The sequence below is a fragment of the Pelodiscus sinensis genome, chromosome 5 (genome assembly GCF_052426305.1).
Source record: "Pelodiscus sinensis isolate ZL-2025 chromosome 5, ASM5242630v1, whole genome shotgun sequence".
In the NCBI taxonomy this organism is placed as follows: domain Eukaryota; kingdom Metazoa; phylum Chordata; order Testudines; family Trionychidae; genus Pelodiscus; species Pelodiscus sinensis.
The window spans coordinates 88,176,286-88,192,447 of record NC_143056.1 but is presented as its reverse complement, the minus strand read 5'-3'; the positions used below and the strand labels follow the sequence as shown (position 1 = coordinate 88,192,447).

The following is a 16,162-nucleotide window of genomic DNA, read 5'->3' as shown; positions in this document are numbered from 1 at the left end:
ACTTTTCCAAGAGCCCACTAACAGAATGTGCAATCACAGCCAGCTGGAGCAGTAATCTGTACAACTACGTTCTTAGAAACTCTGAGACTTGACTTGCTGCAAAACTCTAATAGACTGGATAGTTACTCACATAATAGCAAACTCCATGGTACTAAACAAAACAAAAGAAAAAGAAATCCCTTTATACATAAATTAATTATCTTCCAATAAAAGGTTTTACAGAGTCCCACACAATATGCAAAATCCTGGAAAAGCAATCTCTTGAGCGCACATATCCTGACCTAATAGACTCACAGTAGTAAACATAAAACCTAATGAAGAATAATTGTTCATACCTGATGAATCTCTTGCCACCCATTTTCATCTTTGCAGCTGACTGTAGCATGTTCATGAAGTAAAAGTTCACAACAATAAGGATCCCCTCCTACTATAGCTGTGTGGTATAGTGGTGTCAATCCACAGCTGTCCTTGTAGTTAGGAGATGCTCCAAGCTCTAAAAGAGTCTACAAGTAATTATAAATTATAAAGAAGTCTGAGCAAATAACTGAAGAACTCTCTCTATATTTAAAGTCCTTTCCAAAGTGATAATTAATAGGAGACATTTTTGGTTACTGTTTATATAAGCTGGCCGAATGGGCTGCAGTACAGACAGCCTCAGAAGAGCTATGGCACAGTGCAACAGGATCAAGGTAATTCAGGCAGTTGATGCACTATGTGAAGAATCATAGCACAAGTCCTGGCTTTGGTACTCAGGGGATTTACAGATATTCAGTGACAGCATGAGCAGCAAACACTGCCCATTACCCATCATGTTACTGAGTTGAAAAATTGGGTGTTTTAATGAAGTTGTGATTTTTGGCCAAGCTTCAGTTGCAGTGTGCCTTACCAAAATATTGTGTAATTTGAAATCCTGTCCAGAAGGAAGTAATGTAATTTCATAAACACAAGATTTAATCTAGAATGTCAAAATTCTCAACAAAACCAGTTTGAGCAGGAAGAAAAAACAAAGGGCCAGTATCAAAAAGATAAAATATGTAATCTATGCTATTGGCACTCACTTTCAAAGATACATAAACAACAACACTATTCTCATTTCCTGCAGACAGCTCTTACACCATTTATCAGTACACAAGGTTAAGCCCATGTCTACACTACTAAAAGAGTTTGTCCTGCTGAGCAATGCAACTTTCACCAGCATTAGTCATAGTGTGAGTAGCACTATGTCAGTGGAAGAGCTTCTCCTGCAAACATGGCGACTACCGTTCACTAGGGATGTCAACATGTAGTTGAATACACGATTAATTATAAGTCCAGACTTAACTGTTAATCTTATCAACTACATGCATCCCCCCGCTGCCTGTGTATCAGAAGCAGCAAGGGGGTGAGAGGTGGGAGCCAGTGACTGAGGGGAGCTGGCTTTTAACCCGTGAGCCACTTCCCCCCACCAGTGGCAGCCCGTCAATACAGGCAAACTAGGCAGTCGCCTATGGTGCCAAGATAAATGGCCATTGAGGGCTTTGGAGGCGGGGGCACCGATTGCGCGTTTCACCTAGGGTGCCAGTTGCCGGCAGCTCATCTAGGGCCACTCCTGCCCCCCACCATGCTGCTTTCTCTGATAGAGAGGTAGCAGCACAGAGAGTGAGGAAGCAGGTGGGAACTAGTATATGTGGAAAGCAGCTTTTCAAGGCAGTTCTCCACCCGTATTGGCTCATGCAAGCTGCTTGCTCCACCCTTCCCCCCCTTTTGCTGCTGTCTCTCTATCAGATACTGCAGGAGGGCAGGCAGAAGCCAGCTTTTAAGTCAGCTCTCCTTGCATGCCGGCTCTGCATAGCTGCCTGCCTCCCCTCTGCTGCCTCTCACAGAGGCAGCAAGGAGGGGCAGGCAGGAGCCGGTACCAGCTCAGGGGGAGCTGCCTCCCCAGCCCAATGCTGCTGCCTCTATCAGAGGCAGCAGTATAGGGGAGGGGAGCGGAGGTTGCTGCAAAGCAGCATTTTTCTCTGCAGCAGGCCCATGTTCACCAGGGACAGAGGCTGCTCCATGGGATGCTGGTGCAATCTATTTCCATGGGGAGCTCAGGCCCCCCGCAGGCAGGGGCTGCTGTCACTCAATGCTGCTGCCTCTGTATCAGGTGGGAGCCAGTCTGCGCAGGAGCTGGTTTTTAAATCAGCTCCTCTCACGGACAAGCTCCAGCCTGCCAGCCTGCATTGCTACCTCTGACAGAGAGGCAGCAGTGCAGGGTGATACGGGGCTCTGTGAGAATGAGTCCAGGAGTGCCCTGCTAAAATTTGATGCGGTTACATGACTATTCAATTAATTGCTATTTAACATCCCTACCATTCATTGGGGCAGTTTAATTACATCGACCGGAGAGCTCTCTCCCATCGGCATTGAGCTGTTACATGAGTACATTGGTATGACTGCATCAGTACAGCTAGGCCACTGTACGGTTTCTAATGTAAACCTAGAATCTGTTTTACCCTGGTGTCTTGAAACATAAGCTTCTAAAGTGATAGGGACCTTTGTTGAATTCAAATCCTGAAAGTCAAAAGCCTACAGGTAAATACTTAAGTAAGCACAAATTAAAAGATCCATTATGACAATATGATAATTAACTCTAAAACATATTCTTTTATACATTGTTCTGTGTAAAATAATGCATAATTTGGTTCTGAAAGAATTTACCTTAAGGGTTACTTGGTTCTTGGCTCTAGCTGCTTTGTGCAGTGCTGTCATTCCATCTTTGGCTCTGAAATCTAAATGTGCTCCTCCATTTTTCAGAGCTTTGATTACTTCTACAGTATTATCATGTTGAGCTGCCAAAGTTAGTGGAGTTTCTAAAGACAAAAAGAATATAATGTGAGAACAATATAGGAGCAATTATAAAAAAAGGTATTTACATCTATTTCAAAAACATTTTAATGGTTAGCTCTTAACTACAAAGTATATAAAACACTTTCCTAAGACTATAATAAAATATTAGCTTGTCTGCTCAAAATACTGAAACTATAGAGTTTGCTAAGATTGGGTCTTTTAAGGGCAACAGACTTAACAGGTTCAGGATTTGGTTTTGTTTTTCAGTAAATCCAAGTTATGTACTACTTTATGCTGTTGATTTTATTAATCTCTTACCTCCACTCTCTATGTCATGATAGTTGGGATCCAGTCCCCGGTCCAACATCTTTGTGATTTTTTCCACACAGAGATGGTGAACATGATCCATAAATTTTCTCAAATTAGTCTGAAACAAAGAGTGATGACTGAAACTCCTCCGATTGTATTAGGAATATTCCAGTTATGATAGAGATCTTCAGCTGGTATAACCACCATAATGAATGGAACAGTGCCAATTTACACCAGCTGATGATCTGGCTCTAAAACGGTATTCATTCAAAGCACAGGTTCTATGGAATGCAATGTTCAAAATTAAAAAAACAAAAATAAGAATATGCGGCTTATAACATTCAGGGAAAAATTAACAGACATCCTGTTCAGAAAGAAATCAGACAGAAATGGGAATCATAATCCACCATATGAGTGCCTTTAAGGACCTTTAGGTCAGTATTTATAAAACTGGCAATTTAATGAAAACTAGCTGGGTTTATATAATTATATGAAGTTCATCTAAAATGACTTTTAAATTTATGGCAAATTCAAACATATGAAATAAACTAAGAAAAATTCTCATATTATAGTTACTGGACTGCTCACCATCCATGGACACTTAATAGCAGTCTGCAGACTGCTCATCTGGCCACCTGGAACAGATCTCCCCTTTACTTTCCAGGTGCTAAATTACATTAGACAGTTCTCTAAATGATATTTTCCTCCTTAAGCTACTGCATTAATTGTCACAAGGATGCTTGACCTTGTCCACGAGACACCTTCTGGCTAGATGTGGTCTACTCCATGAAGAAATGTGAGAATCCCTGATGCACTGAATATAAACTCAAGTTCTGCATGCTTGACTCACACGTGCAAACCCTTTAACTTCAGTGGGACTATTCACATGAACAGACATCTGCAAGATCAATGCTAGGGCTGTCCAGGCTACAATCTGTGCAGTCATTTGAATCAAAGGATTCTAATCAAATGGTCATTGTGCATCTGGACATTAGTATTTTGCTGCCAGATACTATCTTTCGGAAAATGGATACTCTCTCTCATCCCAAGTAAATTGGACATACCTTTGTATGAAGTTTTGCCAGCTGTTTTTCATCATGATTTAATTGTTTGTACACTCTCTTCTTGTATCGAAACTGGCAGGGAAACAGATAAATTAAGTCAAAAATACATATTTTATTTAATAGTGAAAAAGATCAGAAATTATCAGAAAGTGCATCTGTTAACAGTAATGTAGATTTTGGCAAACTTCTAAAAAGAGCTTGGGAATACAGTTTAGATAAATATCATAAATAAATATAATAAATATCATAAATAAATATCATAAATATCAAGATGTTAGAATGCTTGGAATAGTACTATTACAATTCTGTAATCCTTATAAGCCAAATTCATTCTGGTGTAAATATAAAGAAGTCCATGAAATTGCATGAGGAAAAAGTTTGGTCCCCTGAATCTACACAAATGGACTGTAAATACCACGTGAAGAGTTTTCCCTAAAGACATTTCAGCACTTTCACTTCCAGCTGCAGACAGAAAAAGGAATTGTAGAAGCATGTGAAAATATAAAACATGCATTTAAAAAAAATCAGCAGAACGATTCTGAACCTCAGAAACAGGGCCTATTCCTGAAAATCATTACTCAAAGGAATAGTTCTGTTGATGTTAATGAATAAAGATTACTTATGAACATAGGACTGGCTTTGCTTCAGCTGAGACCATTTCTTACTTATTCTGACCAATCTGACTCTTGCTAGAGCAGACAGAGCAGCTGAAAATTCATGGGTCACCATTACTACATGATATATATTTACCACTGAGACCCTGCATCCCGTTCACTCACTGCCCTGCCAAGATCCTGCACACCCAGACCGCTCACTCACTGCCCTGACGAGGCCCTGTATCCCCAGCTCCCTCACTTAACTTCTCACTGAGATACAACACCCCCAGCCCGCTCACACATACCCTCTACTGAGACCTTGCACCCCCAATCCCCTCACTCATCACTTCCACCAAGACCCTGCACCCACAGCCTACTCCCATCCCTTCCCCGTGGCCAGACATCTATCCCAGCCTACTCTTACCCCCTCCCCCTGACTAGACACCCTGTCCCTAGCCTGGTCCTGCACCCTCCCCCTGGCCAGAGAGAGGGGAGTTGGCCAGCATGCCTTTCTCACTCTCTTCCGCAAAAGCTGCCAGAGAGAGGGGGATGGGTGAGTGTAGCAAACAGGGGGCACAGCCCCATAGTGTATTTTTAAATGCAGATTTCACCTCCACCTCTCTTCTCACAAGGCTAGATGGTAGCTTTTATGACATCTCCCTGAAGGGGGCAGCGTGGAGCAGAAATTCCCCAGGGGGAGTGCTAGAGAGACTATGGTGCATAATCTATTTCATCTTAATAAATGAATAAGACTGTACACCAGTTTAAGCCATGACCCAGGCAGTATGAGTTGCCCAGAACAATAAACGTTTGCATGAGGTGGGGACGCTTCTTGTGTACTAATACACAAGGTTTCTTCACTATCTGACCCATAATCTTTTCTTATGTCTGAAGTTCAAAAATACTTTACAACTCTGCATTCTCCCCCGCCTCCTTTTTTGATATTAGCTTTCTATGGTATTTCTGTCTCTTTGTATTTATTAAGATTCTACTGTAACTGCTGTTCATGCTCTCAACATGCTACAATTCTCTCTGGACTGGTAATTACATGTTGTGAACAGAGACACAAATAGATCTTTGTTTACAAGGTAGAATTAAAAGAGTGCAATGTATTTTTTGGACAGTGAATTTGTATTGCAAAAGGTCTGAAGATCAGGATTTTGTAATTTCTTTTTAGTTGGTTAATGTCCTTTAAATGCAAGAAGACTGACACATTTGTAAAATGCACCCAGCTATCTTGCTGAAGGTTAAAAGTAGCATAGACTTCATAGAGCCATATTCCCACATAGTGAAAAATAGCAGAATTTCACTGAATTCAGCGAAGCTATGTCTTTTATACCAGCTAAGAATCTGGCTGTAAATTATGACTATGCCAATTTAGTACTTACATACACTACAGATACAGCTAAGTCAGGGGTCCTAGTTACCAGACAGCTATCCACTAACACAGTTCCAGGTTCTAGTGTAGATGCAACCTGAATCATAGTCCATAACTTGTCTAAAGCCTTTTACAGTGGTATTGTGTAGTAAGCCTATTTCCTGACTCTGCTCTATTTGTTTTCAACCAGAACATTTTTATCCCTTCCATGCCATGGACGTGAATACTACAGAGAAAAAAGATTCTCTCACTGTTTATTGTACATAGAAGAAATCTGCTGACATGTTCTGTATTGTTAAAACAGTACTGTAACAAGCCTGTTGGGGAAAACAGTAGACTTAAATATAGTGATTATTTACTTAGTTCAAGGTTATAGCAGAAACATTAAAGACTGACCCTAAGTATTCAACTGGTTGAATAAGTAGGGATCTGATTTTAGTCCAATGTTAATCTATTGATGTCAGACCTGTAAATTTCACTAATTTTTCCTGTCAGCTATAGCTTTTTGGCCTTTCCTCCTGAGAAAGTTGAATAGTTACTGACTCATTGTAGGAAGCACTACATATAAAATTAGAGAATAATTTGTGCAAGTTAGGGAATAGCTTTAATAGAAAAACATTTCAAGATAACCTCCTGATTCCCTAATTCCTGATTCCCTAATTCCCTGATTCAAAATTTAGATTAGCCATACTAAAGACTTATCTAAGCAGTGGGGCATGGAAATAGGAGAGTGATTTCTAAAACACACTAATGTGTAGTACCATTTTTGGTCCATACAGAGCTTGCTAGTGTCCTCTTAACAGTTCCCAACAGCACTATTTCCCAAATGGTAGGTCCCACTCTGGGTAGTTTGACCTGACTCACTCATGTTTGTTCCTGCCCAGAGCTGGGAGCCAAAGTTAGCCCCACAGGGCAGGAGCTATCATTGCAGAGTGAGTGGAGGGTGCCCTTCCTTTCCAGTCTGACTTCAACCCCTATCCTCAGGTTCTCTCCTCTTGGAACCTCACAGGTTTCTAGCATTAAAGAGCTGATACACCCTCATGCAGAAAATCATTGGCGTGATCCTGTAACCTTTATAGGGATAATCCATAAAATACCCCCTCTGGAACAAACAGCATTACTTGTATGAGCAAGTCTTCAAGATCAGCTCTTGATCACAACTTCCTGAGTGCAATTTACATCCATTTAGAAACCTCAAACTAGACTTACTATATATTAAATATCACACAGTAAATAAAAATGTTTCAGATGGCAAAGTTTAAAACTATTACAGTTGTATTAAAATACCTCTAAAGAGGGAACACCTTTATTCACTGGTTGTGGATACTCCCTAAGCAGTCGTTCCTCATCCAAAAATTTCCCATCTCTCCCATTGCTGGCAGGTTGAAACAGCCCATAATTCAGGACATCTTTCAAACTCTGATTCAAAGTGCATAAAATTCGTTGTTTTGCTACCCACACCGAAGCTTCAGGATTAAATCTAATGCATTTCTGTAAAGTCAAACAAAATAATATTACAAAACTTATGAGAGATTTATAAAGATCACTGTAAAATAAAAAAGACATATAAGTAATATTGTGAGAGCCTGCAAAGAGTGCACACTAATTAAATACAAATGCAATATAATTTACACTTGCATATATAAAGTAGAAAATTTTGCTCATCCACAACAGCATTTGATATGTTTCATTTTCAGGTATATGTTCACAATAGTGTATCCAACTTTTTCTAGACAAAGAGGAAAAGAAGAAAGCATATGACTTAAGCTCAAAATGAATGAGATCAGCTATAACAAATTAAACAAATAAACTGCTACTTGTCTCCATTTCTCTGCACAAGAAGCTGCAAATCTACACTAAATTAAAGTCTAAAAAAAAGAACTGCATTAACAAGGAGATTACATTTCATATATCTGTTCTTTAACAAAACCAAACACAGGGATACTATAAAAACACAGGGCATCTCAAGTTCTAAGACATTAGAAATTATATCCTCTTTTTCAGAACATGTATGAGCATGCGGCATCTCTTGGAACAATCCAGAGAAGGAAGGTTAATGGGACTTCAAACACCTTTTGATTCTGGTTTGGTCTAGTGACCAGCATAGCTTCCCGCATAAAATGAGGTTTACAGGATCTTTCGAAAAAGTGCCCCGTTTTCAAAAGAACCGCATCTAGACCGTGGTTTCAATTTCAAAATAGCGCTTTTTCGAAAGAGCATCATTATTTGATTATGCAAATCAAGCACAGGATATTTAAATCCTGGTTTCATTTGCACTTTTGAAGTGCTTCATTTACATATATCCCTCTGCCAACAAAGGCAGCCTGGACAACAGTAAGGAGCAATTCAACTACAGGCTGAGCAAGTGTAGAATGGAGGTGGAATGTGCTTTTGGACATTTTTAAGGCAAAGTTTTGCAGGTTACTGACTGAGTTAGATGTCAGTGAAAGCAACAGTCCCAGTGATGTGACTGCTTGATGTGCGCTCCATAATATCTATGAAAGTAAGGGGGGAAGTAACTGATGTGGTGGGGAGGTCAAGGCAGATTGCCTAACCATTAATTATGAGCAGTCAGACACCACAGAAATAAGGAGAACACATTGAGGGGCACTATAAATCAGGGAGGCTTTGAAAACCAGTCTTGTGGATGACCAGACAGCGATCTGAGAGTCAAACATGTTGTTCTTAACAAGGTAACCCCTGTATCACATGTACTGACCTGTAGAACACACACACACACACACACACACACACATCGCCCTGGCATACAACACAAGCAATAAAGATCCTGTTGTTCAGAAATCATGCATTTTTATTTAGGAAACACAGGGATCAGAGACAGAAAAGGAAATCAGGGCATGAGCTTGTGGGTGGTGGGGAGCCGAGAGGGAAGTAGAGGATGCAAGGATAAATGGCATATTACAATCCCCCTGTGTAGCAATCACAGCTGTGGGAATGACAGCTTCCTGTATCAGGAGACATCCTGGGAGTTGAGTGGAAGGCTGCCCTAGACTCCCTCTTCCTCTCCCCCTTCTCCTCCCCCCGCCCTCGCATGCTAAGGCACATGAGAAAGACTATGGAACTTGGGGAGGAGGGCAGATGGTTCAGCATAGGGTGCAGGGAGACTCTGTGTTCCAGATGTTTTCCCAGAGCCTCTACCAGGCAACTCAGCAGCCTCAAGATCTCATCCTGGGCCTTGCATTTTTGTTCCCTGCATACTTTCCTCTGCTCGTGCTCCATGCGTATCACCTACGACATCATTCTCCTCCATGCATTTAATTGCACCCCATTAGGTTTTATTTGTGGTGGCCACTTTGCCTACATAGCAGGGGCTTCCCCGAACAGCTTGCTAACATGTATGGAAACCGAGTGGGAATCCACCCTGAACATCTCTACAAAGCTCTCATAGCGGTGCAGGAAGGAGTCACCCTTCATCTCCAAACTAGGAATGTTAAAAAGCATATTTACACATGTGGGGGGAGGCAGCTCATTGGGAGCCCATGCATGCAGGAAGCCAGCTTTTTAGCCAGCTCCCTCCAAGCATCTTCCCCTGCAAAGGTGCCTGCCCTCCACCCCCGTACTCCTGCCTCTGTATCACAGGCAGCAGCGCAGGAGGTGGAAGGAGCCAGTGCTTGCAAAGAGCCACCTTCCCCTTCCGACCCCCACGCTGCTGTCTCTGTAGGAGAGGTAGCAGCACAGGGGGACAGGTGGGAGCCGGTGCTCCCACAGAGTCAGCTATTAAGGCAGCTACCCAGAAGCAGCAGCTCCTGTGGAGCCATCTGTCCCCCTCCTGTGCTGTTGCCAGCAAGAGGGGAGGGATCAGGTGGCTCTGCAGGAGCTGGTACATGCAGGGAGCCGGCTTAAAAGCTGGGTCCCTGCAAGCACCAGCTCCCACCTGCCCCCTCACTGCCTCTGATACAGAGGCAGCGGGGGAGGGAAATCCTTGTGGGTAACCCAAGCTCATCGGTTCACCATTTAAACGAATACAATATCACAAGCCTACTCCATACATGTTATCAAACTGTTCTGGAGAGCCACTCGCTGTGCAGGGAGAATGGCCATCACAGATAAAACCCAATTATCTTAACCCACTGTGACGGGGCATCATCGCCCCGCATGGCGACTCCCGCCGAGCAGGCGTTGCTCGGCACCAGGGTGGAGGCAGCCCGGCGGTGCACGGCATGTTTCCATGCCGCACCGTGGATGGCCGAGCCGGCCGACCCGCGGGCGGCAGGCTGGGAGCGCCGAGGCAAGAGCGGGGATGACGCAGAGGTGTTCCCCCGCCCCGTGAGCCCAGAGCGTTGGGGGAGCCAGTGCAGAGTGGGGAAGCCAGAGAGCCTAGGCAACCCGCGAGGGGGAGGGGAATTAGCTGGCGTGGAGATGCTACAGCTCCGCCCTCCCCTTTTCTGACATCAGGTAGGGCGGAAGCGGCACGGTGTTTAAAAGCACAGCCGCCATTACCTGAGGAGGAAAAAAGAGAGAGTAGCTGGGTGGCAGCTTGGAGGCACCACTGGGAGAAACCCCTGAGAGCAGCTGGGAGGCTAGAGAGGGCGTTAAGAGACCGGCGATTCCGGTCCACTGACCCGTTTTTGTGCGTCGGCAGCCTGTCCGCTAAAGGAAAGGTGAGCCTGCCAGCGGCGAGAAGCCAGGGACGGGGAAAGGAAGCAGCCCAGGGCGGAACCCATCAGGGTTGGTGGGCTGACGAGTTACGGCAGGAGGCCCTTTCAGCCGGACCAGATCCAGACCGATCCGTGTCCTTAGGGCCCTGGGCTGGGGCCTGTGAGTGAGGGTGGGCCCGGGCCCCCCTTTCCTCCGCCCCTGCGGCCTTGGTAGAGGAAGTAGTCTTCCCGCGCCACTGAGGCTGCCTTTGCCGAAGCAAGAGGATCTTCCTGGCGGCTGCCAGGAAAGGCGTCTGAATGACATTACCCCCCCCCCAGAGGGGGGGGGTCATAGGGTACTGCCGGGCCAGGCAGGTACACCCACTTATAGCATGATTACAAATGTGAAGTCACCAGAAATGCCCTCCCCGCCATTAGGGTCCCATTAGGGTCCAGCAAGAAAATATACTGGGAGGAGGGGAATTGGCCTCAAAATTACAAAAGGTCCTGACTGTCAGTGAAGTCCAATGCTACGCTTGCCTGCTGAGCATTCTCCTCTTCATCATCTACAATGTCTTTCTTGTTGTTGCCTGAAGAATCACTTGGGATGTATCCATGGACAGCTTTGGGACACAGGTTGGGGTCCCCTCTAGAATCACATGCAGCTGCTCATGGAAGCTGCATATTTTCAGCTGTCTTCTGATGAGTTTCCCTGAGCTCCTTTATTTTCATACAGCACTGCTGAGTGCCCCCGGCATATTCTTTTTTCGCCGTGCTGTGTGCGATTTTGGTGGAGATATCAGCATTTCTTCTGCTGCTTTGTGGGTCTGCTTGCACAGATTCCTCTCCCTGACATTAATCAGGTCCAGGCTCTCCTGCATGCTCCATGCTGGAGCTTGTTTGCAACTCTGGGCATTCGTAGTCAGGCACACCGTTGAAGGATGCTGACATGCTTGCCATGCTGGCCAAACAGGAAATGAAATTCAAATTTTCCTGGGGGTGTCCCTGTGCACCTGGAAGAGCAGCAGATTTGAAAGTGCTGACCAGAAAGGTCATGTTGGAACACTGTGGGACACATCCTAGAGTCCAAGAACATTGGCTTTCACAACACTGCATCTGAATTGCACCAAAGCACTACATCTGCTTTACACTGTGTCTGCATTACAGCTTGTGTTGAAATTAGTATTACTCCCATTACTCCTGTCATCAAGTATTACTCCCATTACTCCTGTTATCAAGAAGGATTACAGAAATTAACCTTAACAGCCCTTAAAGTCAGACCGTGTAGACTCATTGCTTAGAAAAATCAACCTAACATGGCTAAGTTTGACCTAAACTCGTAGTATAGACATGTAGTGTATCACGCTTGGGGACCTGAGCTCTCCAAAAACGGGGCGGCTGCCAGAGCAGCTTCCCCCGCCCCTCCTCCACAGCAGCCTCTGTCTGCGGGGAGCTCAGACCCCCTTCGGATGGGCTATTGCCACCCTGCGCTACTGTATCAGGGGCAGCAACGCGGGGCAGCAGGCAGATGGTCTACAAGGAAAGCTGGTTTTTAATCTGGCTCCCTTCATGGACCATCTACCACCTGGCATCCCACACTGCTGCCTCTAAAACAGAGGCAACATTGCAGGGTAGCAGGGGGCTCATCAGGAGTGGGGCCAGAGTGCACTGGCTGCCAGCCCCACTCCTGGGGACTATAGAATAGTCGACTAACTGATAAGAATGCAGGTAGTTAGTTGACTATTCTATGACCTGCTATCTAACATCCCTATTGTAGACCAGACCTCATTGTATGGAAACACTTAGGGTACGTCTAAACTACATGGCTCCATCGACGGAGCCATGTAGATCTGTTTGTTTGGCAAAGGGAAATGAAGCCGCGATTTAAATAATCGCGGCTTCATTTAAATTTACATGGCTGCCACGCTGAGCCGACAAACAGCTGATCAGCTGTTTGTTGGCTCAGCGCGCTAGTCTGGACGCTCCCCTGTCGAAATGAAAGCCTTTTATCGACATCCCCAGTAAACCTCATCCTACGAGGCATAACGGGGATGTCAATAAAAGGCTTTCAGTTCGGCGCGGAGCCTCCAGACTAGCGCGCTGAGCCGACAAACAGCTGATCATTTAAATAATTTAAATAATTTAAATGATTTAAATAATCGCGGCTTCATTTAAATTTACATGGCTGCCGCGCTAAGCCGACAAACAGCTGATCAGCTGTTTGTCAGCTTAGCGCGGCAGCCATGTAAATTTAAATGAAGCCGCGATTATTTAAATCGTGGCTTCATTTCCCTTTGCCGATCTGTCTAATCTACATGGCTCCATCGATGGAGCCATGTAGTCTAGACACACCCTTACTGTCACTTCCATGAGTTTGAGAAACAGAGCAAACTTCAGTTTAGAGGTATAGAATATATTTCAAGTAGTGAAAAGTTATTTTTTTTATGACAGCATATTTGAAAGAGAAGTAAATTTAAGAAGCTGAAAAAGTAAGCTTGATGATTTTCATTATAAGAATTATTCAAGTTTGTCCAGTGTCTTGAGTGGTCACTACAGACCTCGTGGTCATTCTTTTGAAAGCTTTATGCTGAGAATGCACCATAGAAAAAGGACCTTAAGAACAGATTTTTTTTTACAAAAGTGGGTGTCTAAAATTAGGTTGCTACATACATAGTCTATATATATGGGCTGATTTTTCAAAAGTGTAAAGCATATAGTGGGATCACTTCTCAGACGTTTTGAAAACCAGGTCATTTGTTTAAATGCCTTAAAATGGATTGAGGATACCAAATTTAAGCACGTTACAAAGTTATGACCTACTTTTACGCACGTTCACTAAAACAAGAATGTAATGTGCATGCAAGCAGAGCTAACTGAACACCACTTGTTGATTCAATGAACTTGTGACTTTTGCAAGTACTGTTGTTAGAAATTTTGGTGAGTTATTTAGTTCTCTCTTTAAAACAAAGGAAAAAATGTAAAAAAATTGGTGTGAGGGCAACTTTAAATGGCAACTATTGATTTGGCCACATTGTGTATGTATAGTCTAGTTACGTGTTCTAAATGTGTCTCTTACAACCTTTTTAAACATAGCTGTACGTGAAGACACATGGCTGCATCATAAGTCATGCACTGTGCTAATCAGGACTTAGAGACAGGCAAGGACCCAATGTCAGATGCTGCCTCTTCTTTTAAGAAGGTACAAACTTTCTCTTCGTCCACCATTGGAAGGAGAGGCCTGATCCTACTTGTTTCCCATTCTTTAAAGGCAACATGCAACCCTGGGCATGATCAGGGAACACTCCCCATAGTCAAGAAAACACAAAGACTGCAATTTTTTTTTATTATTTCTATTGCAGCAGCATCCACAGAGATCTTAAGCAGGTTAAAGACGTCCTTATGCTAAACAGTGTACAAGAACATAGTAATAACTGGCAGCTCCTGCCCCAAGGAGATTATAGCTGTGGCCTGCTTCTACACAAATGGTTTTAGGGCAGCAGGGGAGATTCTTCACAGCTTTCCCTTCACTGTACATTTACTCAAAGGCAAAACACAGTATGGCCCATTGTATTACACTATTTTTGACATACAATATCTCTATTCTAAATATGTAGGAAGTACAACACGACTGAGTTAATGTGGCTCTTGGACCCATACATTTTAGTTTATATACTGAGCTTAATGCCTTTTCTTGGTGTGAACACAACCTCCACTTTCTGTAACATGTGCTACACGCACTCTGTAAGGATAATATATACCTAAAGTTATAGAGACAATGAACAGAGACAACAATAAATGACTATATTACCATAGTGATTTAATCTAGACAAATAAAGAACTAAGGTAGCAGATGAAAAATATAACTACTTATAAGCTTCAGTGAGTTTGCTGAAGCTTTTTAAAATATTTATGCTGCTGAAGCTGACAAAACATGTTAAGAGTTCCAGGTCCGACTAAAAGCAAAGGAAGGTAAAATTCACAGAACTGGTGAAAATTTACATGTTTTTCCTACAGTTACACATCTTTCCCTATGATGTTCAATATTCAATCTAACTTGCACAATGAAATAAAAGTGATGAACACACACAGTCACTGTAGAAAGAGAATAAGCCTGTTAAAAATAGAAAAAAGCCATTTACTCAAAGTCTTGACATTAGTTTTTGTAAACTGATTGGCTGTGTCTACATTGGCATCCCTACTTTCAAGTAGGAATAAGAGATCCTCCGGAAAAGGATAATCACGTCTAGACTGGCGCTTTTCTCCGGCTTATCCCCAAGCCGGAAAAAAGCAGCAGCCATGTAAATGCAAATGCCGTGGGGGATATTTAAATCCCCCGCGGATTTGCAATTGCGATGTGTCTCATTAGCATCCCTTTTCCGGAAAGGGATGCCAATGTAGACACAGCCATTTAGTCTGAACTTTAATTCTGAAATGGCAGTCAAGAACAAAAGCACAGAAGTAATTTGATACAATTTTGTTCTCATTTGATTAAGCAGTATAATTTTAAATAATCTTTTCTTTTAAAGCAATTGTAATTATATAGAGAATGGGGAAGAAAACTGTGTTTTAGCTTAACTAAAATACAGAACTGGAAATTTGAAATCTATTCCTGGTTCTGCCACAGTATTTCAGTGTAATCTAGGGCACTTCACTTAATCTTTCTAAGTATCCATTTCCTGGCCTGTAAAATGGAAATAATAATGCAGTCCTTCATAGTGGTATTTAGTATATTAGGCTTAGTTTTCATCTCACTACCAGGGTACATCTGGAGTTATAGTTGTTTGGGAAGTTGGGTTTATTTTTATGTACATTTTGATGAAAATGAGAAAAAAATCATTTTTGTTGGAAAAAAAAATCACAAATCTAAAAGAGTGGTGGCCTACAAAAATGAACATTTTGAGGAATGCAGGTACATTCTGCTGAAATTATTGTTTAATCAAAAATCCAATCTTCTGTTGAAAAAATGTGTTGATGGAAAGTTTTCAACCAGCCCTAATCTGGAGTAATTGAAAGCTGCTTCTGGCCCACTAATGTTTTTAAAGTGTTTTGAGATGGGTAGAACTAAAAGTAGAAAGTGTTATCAAGTAGTTTTATTATTGTTACATAGCAGAAAAAATTCATAGGCTAAGGGCTCTTCAACACAGCTAGTATCTTTCTAGAACTCTTAAATAGAAAAGGAACACTGATAAATGGAATTCAAATCCTTTAGTAATACTACATTTGTCTATTGAGAACTGAAATGAGTGGAAGGTGGGTAAGACATGGACAAAATAAAAAAGCTAAATTAAATCTACAACAACAAATTAACTGCAAAACAAATCAGTAGCACCTCACCATCACCTCTACATAAGCCTTTGAAATGTCCTTGCTAACTAAAACACAAAAGTCAATTTCCCACCAGTCACA

General features: G+C 42.7%; 1 protein-coding gene across 10 annotated transcripts in view; it reads right to left on the bottom strand.

Annotated features, from left to right (window-relative positions):
- SHANK2 (SH3 and multiple ankyrin repeat domains 2) overlaps positions 1 to 16,162 on the bottom strand; it is a 688,250-nt gene that overhangs the window by 569,602 nt on the left and 102,486 nt on the right. For all 10 annotated transcript variants that reach the window (XM_075927688.2, XM_075927690.2, XM_075927695.2 and 7 more), the window contains 5 exons: positions 7,446 to 7,649; positions 4,185 to 4,256; positions 3,130 to 3,238; positions 2,683 to 2,834; positions 336 to 503 (listed from right to left, as the gene is read on the bottom strand). In XM_075927688.2, the coding sequence (XP_075783803.2) occupies positions 336 to 503; positions 2,683 to 2,834; positions 3,130 to 3,238; positions 4,185 to 4,256; positions 7,446 to 7,649 (705 nt within the window). The remainder of the gene's footprint in view (positions 1 to 335; positions 504 to 2,682; positions 2,835 to 3,129; positions 3,239 to 4,184; positions 4,257 to 7,445; positions 7,650 to 16,162) is intronic.